Source organism: Cynara cardunculus (assembly GCF_001531365.2).
Source record: "Cynara cardunculus var. scolymus isolate 2C chromosome LG 2, CcrdV1, whole genome shotgun sequence".
Taxonomy (NCBI): Eukaryota; Viridiplantae; Streptophyta; class Magnoliopsida; order Asterales; family Asteraceae; genus Cynara; species Cynara cardunculus.
In genome coordinates, this window is record NC_037529.1 from 6,339,617 (window position 1) to 6,356,623 (window position 17,007).

At 35.4% G+C, this 17,007-nt stretch overlaps 2 protein-coding genes across 4 annotated transcripts; both read left to right on the forward strand.

Annotated features, from left to right (window-relative positions):
• Positions 1-575: 575 nt before the first annotated feature.
• Positions 576-9,561, forward strand: LOC112506635 (protein CIA1). Of its 3 annotated transcripts, none has more exons than XR_003068472.1 (11): positions 576-946; positions 2,990-3,136; positions 3,982-4,200; positions 4,346-4,410; positions 4,597-4,658; positions 5,301-5,366; positions 5,452-5,523; positions 6,850-6,912; positions 8,307-8,376; positions 8,738-8,821; positions 9,321-9,561. XR_003068472.1 is itself a non-coding variant. In XM_025110823.1 (11 exons), the coding sequence occupies exons 1-11, from the start codon at positions 746-748 to the stop codon at positions 9,390-9,392; spliced, it is 966 nt and encodes a 321-aa protein (XP_024966591.1). In that variant the 5' UTR covers positions 576-745; the 3' UTR covers positions 9,393-9,561. The 3 variants fall into 3 exon arrangements, 2 of the variants coding, with proteins under 2 accessions (XP_024966591.1, XP_024966590.1); XM_025110823.1 differs by lacking the exon at positions 4,597-4,658 and having other exon boundaries at positions 3,982-4,024; positions 4,118-4,200; XM_025110822.1 differs by lacking the exon at positions 4,597-4,658.
• A 4,829-nt stretch (positions 9,562-14,390) lies between these two features.
• LOC112507890 (pentatricopeptide repeat-containing protein At4g14850-like) lies at positions 14,391-16,684 on the forward strand. The gene has a single exon (XM_025112636.1). The coding sequence runs from the start codon at positions 14,571-14,573 to the stop codon at positions 16,641-16,643; it is 2,073 nt and encodes a 690-aa protein (XP_024968404.1). The 5' UTR covers positions 14,391-14,570; the 3' UTR covers positions 16,644-16,684.
• Positions 16,685-17,007: the final 323 nt, after the last annotated feature.

The window sequence follows — 17,007 nt, forward strand, 5'->3', positions numbered from 1 at the left end:
ATTTGATTGTGTTTATCTGCAGTTAGTTATACGAATTTAGATATGAGATGAAATCGGATAGGGATGAACGGGTTTAAGAGTTTAAGAGTTTAAGAGTTTTAAGAGTTTTTAAGAGTTTTAGCCAAATGCTTTATAATATAGTATAGATTAACTATTTAAAACTTCTTGTTTTTTATATAATTTATTTAATTCATTTTTATTATAATTTAATTTATATTAAATAGTGAAGTAATTTATTTTTGACTTAACAATAAATTTTTTATAAAAATAATGATTATGTTAGAATTAGATAATTATCCTAATTATATTTTAGATTTTTATATTTTAAAATGGGATGTTTATCCTTTATTTGATTATGTTTATCCACAGTTAGTTACACGAATTCAAACATGAAACTTTAATAAGTTGTATTTATATATAATTTATTTATAATCTTAAATTTTAAGTAATATGCATCAATATATAATACTTCATGTATAAAAAATGATTTTTAAGAATTTTTATTAAATGTTTATAGATTATAGTAAAAAAAATAATTTTTTGAGATTTTCTTTGGGAAAAAGGAAAAACAAAATCAGAGGTTTGAAACCGGGGGCCGATTTTGATAGCGAGAAAGGCCACGAGGCCGCCACACTCTCTTCTGCTCTTCATCACGAGCTCCAGTGCTCGCCAAAACAACGACCAACGCTCTCCGATCGTACCTTCAATAACCACCGTTCCGACTCTACCTATTCGTACGACCGCCATGACTTTACTTGAAGAAGAGAGCTTGAAACTTAGCGAAGTTCAAAGCCTTGAAGGTCACACTGATAGGGTATGGGGTCTCGCTTGGAATCCAGCTACTGGTGCCGATGGTGTACCTGCTGTCCTTGCTTCTTGTAGCGGGGATAAGACTATTCGAATATGGCAACAACGGAGCCCTTCCTCTACTTCCTTCGATTGCAAGGTTTGGTTGTTCTCTTGCCAAAAAAAATTCAATTCGAAGAGAATTAGGGATTTTAGTTACGACATAGGATCCAAGAAATTAGAAGGATTATGCTTGTTTAATGCTAAATAGAAGTTCAATTTACTTTTTACTTCAGCGGGAGAGTCAAACCTTCAGGTTTGAGATCAAAGGGCCTAAAAGTCTCAACTCCACAGTTGACGTAAATTCTGAAACTTTCTTTGAAATATTATGACTATTACATGTCTACATCGATCTTCATAACTGTGGGAATAGATTAATACTTGTTAAATGAGAAAGAAAGGCTACATGAATTTGCATCATAAAACTACCAGACTAGACCTTGAAACTATAAACTAATTGGAGTGGATGAACTTTGTATTTCCATGGCTACAAGAATGAGTGTAATAACTAATAACTGAACTTGATGCTACAGATTATGTCTGAAGCTTGGTTAATTATTCTTTAGTTTATTCTTAAAAGTTGAAAAATGTAACGTACATTTGAAACTTCAATTATGTGGCTTGGAACTTAAATGACTTTGGATGAGGGTTTATACTCAAGTAGCTTTGGTTTTTAACATTTAACATTGAATTTTATATTCTCAGGCACTACATATGTCTATTCAATTTTTTGCCTATGTAAGGTACTTATGTGAGAAGTGAAATGAGATCATAACTTAAGTGCATTCCTTGGGAAAGTCACTTGTTATATGTGCTATGCAACAAGTGCATGATGTATGCATAACAATTCTTGTCATACTTATAATCTTACGTAATTTATTATATTACCTTCCAATAGGAACACATGTGATTGCTATTTCAGTAGGAATATTTACTTTGAGTCATTGACACTTCAGAAAACTCAATCAGGATGTACTTACAAGTATTTCATAGTCGAATATTGTTCTTTATCCTCAGTGACTTGGACCATTAACTTACTACATTGAGTGCAACCAGTTACAAAGAAACATACATGTAAGGTTAGGCATATGCAGCTTCTTTTTTCTAACTTATATGTCATCCAAAATATAAGCTAAAAAAGACACCACCCCTTTGTCTCAAAAGAATAAAGAATATGTTTCGTCATTTGAGTTCAAAGCATACATTCCCTCCTTTTATCGTCTCACTTTGACTTTGAATGTTTTTAAAATTTTATTTTAAATATAGTGGTGATATTAATGTATTTTAATTTTTGAAAAAAGATCAACAATTAAATCAAAAGGTAGAACAAGCATTATCACTACCAAAAATGGTGTTAAAAAGTAATGAATAAATAACGACTCTAATGTTGTTAAAACATAAGTTTGACATCCAAAATTCCCCAAGGACAACTAATAGAGAATGGAAGGAATACTTTTTAATTATAAGTTGGTCATGCTACTCACCCTCTCCCCACATCCATCAACTTAGAAAGGAGATGCATGAAAATTAGGTATAGCCCTTGGTCACCTTTAGGTTCTTGTCTTTTACTCTATCAGGGAAAGCAAGTTTACAACTTTTGAAATCAAGACTTGAAAACGAATATAACAAGCTTGGATGGCTAAGATAAGAATCCTTGCAGAGGTTGGTCAAAATTTTCCCAATTTGATTAGTTCATCAATCCGATGCACATAAAGATCGAGTGTTTCTCTAACTACATGCTAATTAGCAAATTTCATGTTGATGACTACATTATTACTCCATGAACAAACAAAAACATACGATTAAGGAATAACAAGGACTGTCGGTTGCTTTTTTTTGCTCTAGTGTGCTTACATGTAGAAGCACCTGATAGTGGAAATAGACACATTATGTTTTAGCTTATTATTCTCTTACTGTAAATGGAGGAACTATGAAGAGGTTTAGCCAAGTGGTATTTCACTTTTGTATGGTCTTATAAGTTATATCAATGCACAGCAAAATGAAGTCATAGAAATCGATTTTTACATGTTCTTCTTATGTTTGTGAAGAACTTATTTTTTTTTGCAGTCTGATGCCAATTATGACATATGTGGAGTATGTGGCTTATATTTGTAAGATTGATAAATCTTCAAATTTTGTTTAGGCAGTATTAGAAGAGAGACATACTCGGACCGTTAGATCATGTGCTTGGTCGCCATCTGGTAAACAATTGGCAACTGCAAGTTTTGATGCCACCACTGCTATTTGGGAACAGAATGGGAGCGATTTTGAATGCGTGTCCACTTTAGAGGTATTTCTGTATATTTGGTATATTAATATCCATGGTTTTAAAAATCGTTTGAGGCTTACGCCTCAGATGAGGTGGCCCAAAATCGCACCTAAGGCATGCCTCTTGAACCCTGGATGAGGCTTACGCCTCTTGGACCCTGGACGAGGCTTACGCCTTGGTTCAGTGAGGCGGTTCAGTGAGGCGTGAGGCGATGTCGAGGCGCACACTTCAGATGATCTACTTTGGTAATGGTTTTCTTTGGCATTAGTAGTACTTCTCTTTATACTAGTCTTTTGTATTTTTAAAAACAAAGAATCAAAGCACAATGGCGCCAATGTGTATTTTTAATATTTTAAAACCCAAAAAGCTGGTACTTTCTCCTCTCGATCAAAAAGTGTGGTTGGACCCTTCCTCTCCCTCCAAGCAACCAATTTTTCCCAAACCCTCTCAGCCTGTCTCACAGTTTCACTTTTTCTTATGTCAAGGACCACTGTACCAACGCCTCTTCGTAATTTAGTAGTATAGATAATATATATACAAATGCATATATATTTGTGTAGTATGCATACATATTTTGGTGTATCTATATTTTCGCTTCATTCTTACGCCTCGGACCGCCTCGAGGCTTATGCCTCGCCTTGGTGACGAAAAACGCCTCGAGGCCCGAATCCGCCTTTTAAAACCTTGTTAATATCATTCTAGTGTTTATGATCTCTTATATTACTCTAGCAAATGGCTATTATAGAAACAAGTTCTTAAATTAGGAACTGCCTTCCATTACCTACATGGTGGGAGGTTGTTACCCTTTCCAACTATCATCAAGTGTACTTCTGCTTTATTCTGAATTTTGAGTTTCCACTGTACAGGGCCATGAAAATGAAGTTAAAAGCGTGTCCTGGAATGCATCTGGTTCCCTTCTTGCAACTTGTAGCCGAGACAAATGTGTTTGGATATGGGAAGTTTTGCCAGGGAATGAGTTTGACTGTGTTTCTGTGTTGCAAGGACATACACAAGATGTTAAAATGGTCCAGTGGCATCCAACTGTGGATGTTTTATTCTCTTGTAGCTATGATAATACTATTAAGGTAATGCACATGCTGTTTTGTTCATGTGTTAGAACTTGATTTAGTTAATTTTTAGCATTCACACCTGAAAAAACCAACTGGGTGTTCTATTATTTGGTTTCATATGATTAGTTCCATAGTTCAGAACTTCATGTTGCATTTTCAGGTTTGGGCAGAGGATGGTGATAGTGATGATTGGCGTTGTGTGCAGACTTTAGGTGAATCAAACAGGTAGCAGCTGAGCACTTTTTCCCTCTTATGATTGGTGTTTCTTCCATGTGTTGGTTCTTTGAGGTTACAGGATGGATGTTTGCAACAATGATTGAAGTTTTTATTTGTTCATATATTTTTATTGGTATTGTTTGCCTTTTGTTGCTTGCTTTAGTCTTGCACTTCACTTCCTGATTGTTTACTCAGGTCACTTCCAACCAGAATTCATGGAGCTAATTCTGCTGATCCATTGATCCTGTTCAAATTGTGTATCCACTTTTACTTGTAATATAATGTGTTCCACCAACCACACGAGTAAATATGTCCACTCAATGACCACACAAGCTAACTTCTTCCATTAGGAAATGTACATCAACTGTACAGTTTGAGAGGAAATAGTTTCGTGAAACCAATCCTGAAATCTTTCAGTTTGGCAAGTGTCAACTAGTTACAACTCATTTCTTAGCATGTAGAGCTCATCAGTCATTACCTTGTTTGAATTTTTAGTAGGCGTTAGCTTGTTCTTTCCTCCTGAAAATTTCATTCATTTAGAACTTCCTATAAGCCTTCATCTTGGTGATGGATCCAGGATCCATGGATGACACACCTACACTCTGTGGAAATGAGTGATTTATGTAGTAAATGCAGATGACCGTGACATCATGGTCGGCTTGCCAGGTATTGTTGCATCCATATTTTGTAAAGATGCTGTTGCCATCTTGCAAATTTGTCCATCGGTGGAAGAGTGACTGATTTACCTTCAGTTTCGATGTTCTTTAAATGCAAATCTTTCACTGCTATTATGTTAGAGAAAGTCCAGTAAATACTAAACAACATTTCTGTAGCATTCAGTCCTCATTAAGTAGCACCATCATGTTACAATCTAATATATCTTTCATAATGACATTCAGTGGACACTCATCTACAGTATGGGCATTATCTTTTAATGGCACTGGAGATAAGATGGTTACATGCAGGTATGGTAGCCCTTGATATGTATTCAGTGATTCGGTTGCTAATAAGCTAGTTTGGTAACTCAATGATTGTGGGTTAAAATTGCAGTGATGATCTCACCATCAAGGTTTGGGGTGTGGACATTACAAGATTGCAATCTGGTGATGGGAATGCATCTTGGTGAGGACCATCTTATTTTATGCATTTTATTGCTTCTTAAGATCTACATGTTATTATAAAGGACACTTTTTAGATCGAATGCATTTAATGCTTTCAAGGGATACAAAAGCTTGAGCTCGATGTTGAAAATTTGATATTAAGAATTATGTGCAAATACTAGAAATCTTGTAGTTGCCTTTTTGTCCTTTGGAAGCTTGCTGAAGCCACCTTCGAAACTTTGAACCCTGTGAGGTGTTAGTCGTGGATGATAAAAAAAAGTCATGCATTTTCATTTTTTCCATTATATGGTTTCTATAATTCTATGTGAAAAGAGTGAAATCTAACTTTTTGTCAAATTGACAATTTTTTGGCTGATAGTTAATGTGGATACATTTGGAGATAGATCCTTAAACACTAGTGAGGTATATAAAACTTGCTACCAAATGCTGGAATGTAATTCAATATGCAGAAAAAATGTCTGATTTTGATACCCTTCCAAAATCAGATATCTTTCGACTTTTGGAAGCCAATTTTCAAATCCTAAAATTTAGAACTAATATGAATAATCCTAACTTCAGAAAACAATACATATGCATTTACCAATCCTTTTTTATAGCTTCTGATACAATCACATAAATTTTGAAAAAAGAGTAATATCTTATATAAGTTTTGGCATTTCAAAAATAAATTCCTGATTTCTAAATGTATCTATAATTTGTAGTCTGTAAAACTGAACTCGTTTTTTATCTTTCATTTGCATGTTTCAGGTTGAGCCAAAATATCTGATTAAATACTCTTTCCGTCCCAAAAAAATGCATCACTTTTCGTTTTGGATTTCCCAAAAACATGTTACATTTCCTTTGTCAGTAAAATTCCTTTTTTAGGCATTTGATTATTAGCCTAAAGCTCTTGCTAAACTAGGTATCAAGTAAAATATTGCATTTTTTCAGACGGAGGCTGCATATTTTTTCATCTAATGGTATCTGGAGTTTGTTTTCATATCATTACCTTTAATATACACAGAGCATTCATTTTGCGTATAACTGTACACCATTGATATTGGTGTTCATTGTTTAAGAAAATAGCAAGGAGAATGGTAACAGTGTTATTTCTGCATGTATTTTATTTGAAGCAAAAATTTGGTTTATTTTCATGATTATGGAAGCCATGAGAATGCATCTTTGTATGAAGCTTTCATGTAGCTGTTTTATGATAAGCATACTTTGATAGGCCTCTTAAGTTCCCCCCATGCTCTTTGCATGGTTCTTGTCTTTTTATTGAATAAGAACAAGGCCACCTCTTTTGATTGCTATATGATTGGTCTATTTACTTTCTTTGTTTTGGCAGGAGACACCTTTGCACTATGTCTGGTTATCATGATAGGACGATTTTCTCGGTCCATTGGTCAAGGTAGCATTATCAGCATTGTTTATCTTCAGAAAGTGAGCTATCTTCTATGCATACCCATGTCCCCTATTCCAGGACACACTCGTTCTTGCATACATAGCGAACTTTAACATTTCCTGAAACCAGTGTGAATTTAGCCCCCCAAAAAGATTATATATATATATATATATATATATGTATACACAGAGAGAGAGAGTTTCCATGTAGTTCTTATAAGACCGTAACCAAAAACTAGGAAGTTCATTTTTCGGGTATGTTTAACTTTTCATGAACCCCTTACTTGGCTCATTTTTTGGTTTGCTTTTAAATGGTTCTCTATTGGTAAAAAATTATTCATTTGTAAAGGAAAACACTTCTATTTTGTGTAGATGAAAAGTAATCGCATAATGAGTAGTTGAGAAAAGAAAAGAGGAGGGGGGGGGGGCGGGGCGGACCAAGTAGATGAGCTATAGCATGTCGCATATATATGCTCTCTCTGTCTAATTTAATTGCAAACATTTTCCTTTTGGGATATGTCATTGGATTTGTAACATTTTCTTCACTAGGGTATAGTTAAATCTAATCAGCTCTCTGTCGCTACTGAAATGATGGCTTTGATTCATCATGGTTTGACTAATCGTCAGCTCTTTCGATAATTGATATATAAAGCCAGATTTGCAAATCTGGTGGGACAGATAAAATCCCACATACTGCATATTTGTGGAAACAAAGCCACAGGCACAACCCCTGTCTGTCCATTGACCCCACTCTCCTTTCTTCATATTTTTACCAATTTGCCTTTCTCTATGCCCTCAAACATTGTATTCCTCTTGTGGGAGTACACCGTTAGCTTATCCTGAATATATATTTACACACTTGTATATAAACATTTGGTTGTTTTTAAGGGATGTTTCATGATGGAAATAATTCTTGGGGAAGAGGCCTCCTCACACATAGGACATAGAGCCATTTGGTTGACCAATGTGTTGAGAGGCTTGATGAACACCGGACTAATAGGAGGGTTATAGAACGGTATTAGACACCAAGTGAAAGTTTAATAGGATTCTAGCTTTCGAGAGGCCAGATTCTCTCCCAAGGCTCTCGCCCAAAACAGACTTGACAAATTGATCAATACCTTCCTAACCGCTCACTCCCTCTATTTATACTACCTAAAGCATGTACCAGTGCATTAGACACTTGTACCATAGTCTAATATGTTTGACTTATTTACTAAAATACCCCGGGTATAGCAAGGCTCTTCCACAAGCGCCGTCCATCATGAGATTTCCCTCAAACTATTTATATATGTATATCGTCTAATTATGGAATCCAGCACAGTGAATAGTGTTGGAGATTTCCCCCACAAACTATCCCTGTATATCATATGCTTGTTTCATAAATGCTGTTCAATGTGACAGGGAAGGCATAATAGCTACTGGAGCAGCTGACGATGCCATACGCTTATTTGGCGAGTCTGAAGATCATCCGGTAGGCAATTCTTTTGCTTTTCACATATTATTTTGCTTTTCATAAAACTGAGATAAGGGGTCGAAGTTTCTCTTGTGTGTTCTTCAATTTATGACTGGCAAAATGGCACTTTGTTCCATGATTCGGGTCTTTCTTGTAAAATGGTCAAAGTTTATAGTGTTCCTTTTCCTCCATTTGACCACCATATGACGGATTTGAACTTATAGTTCTAAGTAAGATTTGGGTTTTTAACATCTATTACACTCTTAACATATAATTCTTCTTTTTGGGAATAAACAAAAAAGTAAAGAGAATTCTGGGAATTTACATGGTTACTGACTGTCCATGTTTGTGGTGATTGGTTTTTGTTTTGTTTGTGCAGGTTGATGGACCTTCGTATAAGTTGCTTCTCAAGAAGGAAAAGGCTCATGCCATGGATATAAATTCGGTGCAATGGAGCCCTGCGGTAAATTTTTTGCATTCTATTCATATAGAAACTTGAGCTCCAACTTATCTTTTTCTTTCTAGGAAAACACAAATAAGTGGGTGAGGTTATTGTTGTCCCTTAATCTGACATTCCCCTGGTAATTCACTTAGCATACCAAAGATAGGATTTGAACTCATGACCCCTAGGTTATGATAAATAAGTCGCGACCACCTGTACAAGCCCAATCCAACAACTTTGTGCCGGCCTTCTTAGTTGGAGTTTCTTGTTACTATCACCGATCAAAATAAGTGTCGTTTAGTTAACAAGTGTTTACAGTTCTATTTTAGTTTGTTCCAAAATATGTGTACGCTTCCTCATTCTACCCTTAATTTGAGATGGAGGAGTTCATTACTCCCTCTTTTCTTAACGGTAAATTGTCATTTAGTTAATGGAAAAGTATAATAATTACAGATTTATTAGACCTTGCATCTTTTTTATTGTGGACATTTATTTTGGGTGGGTGGATCTGTATTTGCAGGGGAACAGGCTTCTTGCTTCTGCAAGTGATGATGGGACCATCAAGATCTGGAAGCTGGAATCGTTGCAGTGAACACCATAACATTCTTTTCCAGTAATCCCCCGCTACTTTTATAGTATCATAATTACGTATTTAAACCATAACGCTTCTAATTTTGGTCTATAAATCTATAATAACATGAGTTATTTAAGTTGTGTGTAATTTATGTAGTTTAATGGAATGCATTGATCATAACAATGAATCCACCCGTCTTGTGACTTTTTTTTTTGATATTTATGGAAGAAGTACTCTTAATTTTTTATTTACATAATTGTCAACACGGGGCATGATCTGTTGTGAACTGGTGGACCAACGAGAGTGTGCCACGTGTCTTACACAGGATATTCATCATGACTGGTGTAAAAATTTCACGTTCATTATTCATGATGAATAAGGACATGTGTCACAGTCATGTTTGTCCCTCAGTTCGCAATGGAAACCACGATTGCAACTGAACTTTTCTCTGCCAATACTTATTTTTTTTTTGTTTTATTTACTATATAATTGAAATGGAAAGGAAAGAAAAGAAAAATAGATGATTAAAAAATTAAATAAAGAGTAAAAAGACGAAAATACCTCTCACGTGAGTCACTTAAACCGTCAAACATAACGACTTAGTAGGAGAGACCCAATCCGTTGCAAAAATGAAACTAGAGGATACCTGTCAAAAATTCTTTTCATGAATCTTATCCGTTAATTTCAGCAAACCATATGAACAAATTTTGATCCAACTCTTGTTTTTATGATTCATTTTATTGTCTAGTATAATAGGAAAATATTGTAATTGTTAATCACTAAAACACGACTTATGAGGATGTGAGAAGATGAACAAATTGCTTAATTTGGAGCTTTTTGACAACATTTTGATATGTCATATATGTGAATAAATCACCAACTCAATACCCCCTTGTGCTCAAGAACAATGAGTGAAATGGTTCAAAAAGAAAACCAAAAAACATACATATGAATAAACACAAATAAAGCTCAACTGGCCTTGTAAATTGTTCAACTTGGAAAAACTATAATCGAAATTCGAAAGTACTAGTTACGCTTTTAGCAACCGATGATACTAACCCTCTTATAATCCGTCCCGATTATGGGCTTTAAGCACATTGTTCAATCACAATGTTTGTGCAAGTTTGCATCAAGAAATTCGAAGACGAACACATTCTCATTTTTAATCAATTTCAAGGGTTGTTTGTATCATCAAATGGATCTTTACGACATTGTGATTCCCATAGATTGTAATTTAGTTGGAGTTCCATGAAATTCACGATTACAATTTCTAAAAAAAAAATCCTGTTCTTTTTTCATTAATTCCATTTGTGAAACTTGTATAATTATAATATACATTAAGTCGAATTCTGATTTTAAAATACAATTGTATAATCACATGAGAACAGAGAACCTAAGGACGATATTTTCCTAACACATTACGCTAATAGATTACAAGGCACTAACAAAATTATTTTATATTCGTTTGATTTATTTTGATATATAAGAATTAAACACTTGATATATGAATTTAAACATCCGAACCTATGGCTATGGACCAAAATGTGATATAACAACCACAAGGGTGGTTTTTGATTGGTTTGAGTTTGAGCTCCAAATGCAGGATCCTGAGCTACACGCAAAAATTAGTCGGCTCGTATAACGGGTTGGATATCCAGGTTGATAAAAGAAATATGAAGTAACTAGATTGTCAAGAATAAAACTTCACATTGAGAGATGAAAAATGTTTGTTTATATCAAGCATTAATTTACGACGCATGTAATCATACCCAAACAGAAGATTTGAAATCGGGTTAAATCTCAACCACTTGTACAAGCCTCATCAAAGTGTGTGTGTACACACATATATATATATGAATTAACAACTTAGGGTTGATGTTGCTGTTTCTTGGATCAAAGCTTCCCTGGCTGACATTATGTTACTCTTCTTTAGAGAGGAATCAAAGACTGTGCAATCTATCCAATTCTGTAACAGATGTTCTTGTCCCCATATATCTGGTATCCATACCCGACCCGCCATTTCCACCCGGTGTCTCTTTAGCCTCTCTCTTCCACTACTACTCTCACTCTCATCCACCACCACCATCATCTTTCTTCTTGATGCTTTTGCTGGTGGTGGGGTTCTCTGATCATCTTCTCCGGCAGCCAACGACAAACCAGTAGTTTCTCTCATATTCCCTCCATACTCATCATCTTCAGAACATCCTTCCTTGAAATCTTGTGAAGATGGTGATGCTACATGTACAGTTTGGGTGGTTTCAAGATCAGGGTTTTTGTGGGCATCCATTGATGGGATCTCAAAGTCTTCTGAAGTTGTGGTTTCGATGGATGAAAGAACATATAAAACCTTTGATATTATTATTATTATTATTATGTGGGAATAAAGGAATTGAAAGAATATTTAGGGGGATGGTGTGTGTTGATGCACGTCGATATAGAGAGTGATTTGTGTGTGTGGTTTATGGAAAGTCTACGTGTCGTTGTTTAAAGTGGGAACCTTCTTCTGTGGTATTGCTTATATCCATGCCCTACAATTACCTGCCACATCAAGAATCAACACACCAAGTTTATTTTAGCGATATGAAAAAAGCTAGGTGATGTTTACTTTTGGTTCAATCAAATTTGTCTATCTGGTTTATTCGTACAGTTCATTTGGATTGTTTACTTACGACTTATTCGTACAAAACATGACTTAATCACATAGATAGAAATGATGTATTGTCCCTATTCAGCCACAAAAATGACACCTCTATCCCATGATTTTTTTGTTTTGATGTTCAAATAATTAATATTGGGAGGTAAATCAGTCGTTTATGTTATTTAGACTCTTGGTTCAGATAAAAAAAGTAAACAACAACAATCATTTATCCGGACAGACAAATTTATCCATACAAGACTTAATAAAAAATTTGATAAACGGCTCATTAGATTTGTTAAATTACTTATTTTTACACCACGCTATATCCCTTTCATTGGCCTACAATATCATTGTAGAGAATTCAATATACACCCCTCTTGCAAGAACAGACCAACAGGGTCAGCTACTCAGCCAACCTTCATAATTAAATATCGTTACTGTATAGGTAGAACTCGTTGTGGAAGACCTATTAATCTTACACAGGTTCTCCATTTTGGAAATCCTATTGAAGCAAAAATCAGACCAAAATCTTTATTTTCTAGTTTTAAAATTAAAGAAATAAAGATTTTGGATCGAAGGTAAAATTTGATACTTAAAGCATCTTAAATATCAAAATTTGCCATCGATCCAAATACATTGAATCGAGCATGCATGGAGGGGCCATTTTCGACCCTCTTGTCCTTGGCATCACAATTGATGTCAACTTTTAGGTCAAAAGTAAACAACGAGATAGAAGTGTACCAAAACAACATTCCATAAAAATCTTGTGGGCATGGCCAATGGTTTGTGATTGTGACATTTGTGTTTATTTAGTATATTTCTATACAAAACAATTATTTTTTTAACAACTGTGATGTTGATTGTTGTAATAATTATTTGACGATTGAGCTTTTTCATGAACACTAACAAATCGGTCCCTACATTATGCTTTTGAAATTGGTTGCATGGGGCCAAGTTGCACATTACAAACCTTTTTACATAGGGCTGTTAAAAAAACACTGTTAGACCGTTTAAATTGGTTGAACCAAATTAAACCAGACATTTTTTTAGTGATTTGAACGGTCTAGCGGTCCGGCCACGTATGAAACATAGCCAAATTTCTCGGTCTAGTCCAATCTGAAAAATAATTAAACATCTCGATATGGTCCGATTTGCGGTTTAAACATTTTTTTAGGGTTTGGACCGAATCGACCATCAAAATACATTTCATTAGTTACATTTAATTTTCATTTTGCAAGTTCAACTTTTATGGACAAATTAAAAAAAAAATCCTTCGGAGACATAAGTTTTTAGTTTTCATTTCTCATTTTTGTATGCTTTCTTAAATCAACAAAATTCCAAATTAAGGGATCGTTCATCAAATGCTTATCAAGTCACGTTACATCACTGGATGAATATGGTAAGAACCAAGAATCTTACCCGATAAGAGCGAGACAAGGACCATGGGGTCTTACCCGGTAAGTGAGGGCGACGACTCTTACCATGGTAAGCGCTTATCAGGTAAATTGTTGTATACAATGTCGTTCTGGTGGACTAAAATTTTACCCGGTAAGTAAATAGTAGTGTTAAATTTTACCGGCAATCACTTACCTGATAAGTGTTTGATAAAGACCCTTAAGTCAAAAATCTAAATTGGAAATTCCAAATCATTTTTCGACTTGCTCAATGTTTATCCAAAATTCCACTATTGTTGATGGACTTGTTTAACTTTTTTTCCATTTTTAATAATGTTATTGGTAGAAAATTTCGTTTTACATATAGATGTTATATATTTTAGTTTAAAAATCCATAATAGGCCTAAACTACCTAAATCAATAACACCAGATCGTTCGATTTATAATATAAACCCGACCGCTTTGACAGTTTGACTTATGGTTGGAGGATTACACCGTTCGAATCGGATCGCAAAAACCCTAGTTTTACACACACAAACATGATCACCTTTCAGGGATCTTATGCCAATTTTATTTTCAAATTCAGTACCTTTTAAAAGATTTTGATACATTTGATATTGAATGTATGCTTCAATCTATTAAGCAATTCTTATTTGAAACAACTTATGTTTTTCAACAAAAGCACTATCAATTTATTATAAGTTAGAAGGATTTAACTTCTTCAAAAACTCTTTATTACCGGTTTGACATGTTGTTTATCCAAACACTCAAAAGTGTTTATTACCTATGTCATACCAGAATAAGTCAATAAATTATTTCTACAAGCAATCCCAAACACCCACTTAACCGATACTCTCACTTTCATAACATTCCTTAGGTATTATTTCAAGTTGTTTTGGGCAATAATCGAATGGAAGATGAAAATAGGTGGAAAGCGTTCGTTGTCATGCCTTCGAAGTACGGTTCCAAATTACCACCGACTGAAAACTCTGCTGTAACTATCAAACAGGTGGCAGGTGGAACGGTGGCGTTTGTTGCCATTTTCAGCTAAGTGGTTCCTTTCATGGTTATCTTATAGGGGAAAGGATAAATTAGCCCTTTTTGATTAAGAACTTTTACATTTATGAAAAACATGGCATTGAGATTTTCTTGAACACATTTGTTATGACATTTCGAACTTTAACCAAGCACTTGCACAAAGATTCCAATACGTTGGCGCACATTATTCAAACCTACACCCAATCCAAGCAGCTATGTAAAGGAAAGCTGCTTCATGCGCAGCTCATCACCTCTGCTTACCCATCATGCACCTATCTTACCAATCACCTTTTGTCAATGTATGGGAGATGTGGCCAAATCGGGTACGCCTACAAGCTGTTCGATGCAATGCCTCAAAGAAATTTGGTTTCTTGGACTGCTATGATATCTGGGTTTTCCCAGAATTTGGAGTTTTTGAAAGCGATTACCACATTTTGTAGGATGTGGATTTGGGGTGAAAGTCCAAACGAATTTGCGTTTTCCAGTGTGATTCAAGCTTGCTCGTCTCTCAAATCTGTTCAAATTGGGAAGCAAATCCATTGCCTTGCTCTTAAAACTGGGTTTAGTTATGAGTTGTTTGTGGGTAGTAACTTAGCGGACATGTATTCCAAGTGTGGCTTGATGATTGAGGCTTGTATGGTTTTTGAGGAGATGCCATCCAAGGATGAAGTTTCATGGAATTCAATGATTGATGGGTACGCAAAAAATGGTTATAATGAAGAAGCATTGGTGGCTTTTAGAAAGATGCAGATTGAAGATGTAAAAATTGATCAACATCTTCTTTGCAGTGCACTTTGTGCTTGTGGAGCTTATAAAGCATATAATGTTGGAAGATGTCTTCATTCATTTGTCATAAAGTTGGGGTTTAACCTCCATGTTTCTGTTGGCAATGCACTTACAGATATGTACTGTAAACTAGGAGATATGGATAGTGGTTCAAGATTTCTTGAAATCGACTCTAGAGATACAAATATTGTTTCTTATACTTCTTTGATTGATGGGTATGTTGAAACAGAACAAATCGAGAGGGCGTTGACTATTTTTGTCGAGTTAAAGCGCCAAGGAATTGAACCTAATGAGTTTACTTTTTCTAGCTTAATTAAGGCTTGTGCTAATCATGCTGCACTTGAACAAGGATCTCAGCTTCATGCCCTGGTGTTCAAGTACAACCTTGATCAAGACCCTTTCGTTTCATCTATCATTGTTGATATGTACGGAAAATGTGGTTTGCTTGATGATTCAAGCCAAGCATTCGAGAAGATTTCTAAAGCAAGCGAGTATGCATGGAATTCACTAGTGGGTGTGTTTGCTCATCATGGTTTAGGAAAAGAAGCGATAGATGTATTCGATAGGATGGTAGTTCATAATGTTAAACCCAATGCAGTAACATTCGTCAATCTTTTGAATGCCTGCAGCCATTCAAAATTGGTTAACGAAGGACTAAACTATTTCAACTCCATGGAAAGGATTTACGGCGTTAAACCAAGGTCAGAACATTACTCATGTGTTATCGACTTGCTGGGCCGAGCAGGGAGGCTTGAAGAAGCTGAAATCTTTATAGAAAAGATGCCATTTGAGCCGAATGCTTACGCTTGGTGTTCTCTTCTTGCAGCTTGTAGAATATATGGCGATAAAGAAAGGGGAGAGCTTGCAGCCGAAAGTCTAAAGAGGGTTGAGCCTGAAAATAGCGGAGCTCATGTCTTGCTTTCGAATATATACGCAAAAGAACGCCAATGGGAGGATGTTAGAAGTGTTAGAAAGATGATGAAGGATGGAAATGTAAAGAAACTGCCTGGTTTTAGTTGGGTTGATGTTGATAACAAGGTTCATATTTTTGGAGCTGAAGATTGGTGTCATCCAGATAAGAAAGAAATTGATTTGAAACTTGATAGTCTTTTGGGGAAGATAATGGAAGCTGGATATGTTCCCGATACCGGGTCCATTTCAGTTGATATGGAAGATGCCATGAAGGCGAAGGTTCTTCATCGGCATAGCGAGAGGATGGCTATAGCGTTTGCGCTTATTCGTATGCCGATTGGGAAACCGATTATTGTGAAGAAAAATATAAGGGTTTGTGTTGATTGCCATTCTGCAATCAAGTTGATCTCCAAAGTTGAGGGAAGAAAGATTATAGTGAGAGATAACAGCAGGTTTCATCACTTTGTAGATGGATCATGTTCTTGCAAGGACTTCTGGTAAGCGTTAACTGGGTAAACGTTTACCAAGTCATATTACCTTATTGAATGAATACGGTAAGGACCAAAAATCTTACCCGGTAAGAGTGAGACAAGGATCACAATTATTACCCGGTAAGTGAATGTGACAACTCTTATCACGGTTAGCAGTTACCAGGTAAACTGTTATATACGATGTCGTTTTTGTTGACTAAGATCTTACCCTGTAAGTAAGTGATAATGTTGAATTTTACTGGTAAGCGCTTACTAGGTAAGTGTTTGGTAAACGACCACTAAATTTTATTTTTCTTTCTTTTCCCTCCTAAAAAACTGAGAACACAATATTTTTTTCTTTCGCCCCTCCTTTTCCTCTCTTTCCTTCGGAAAAA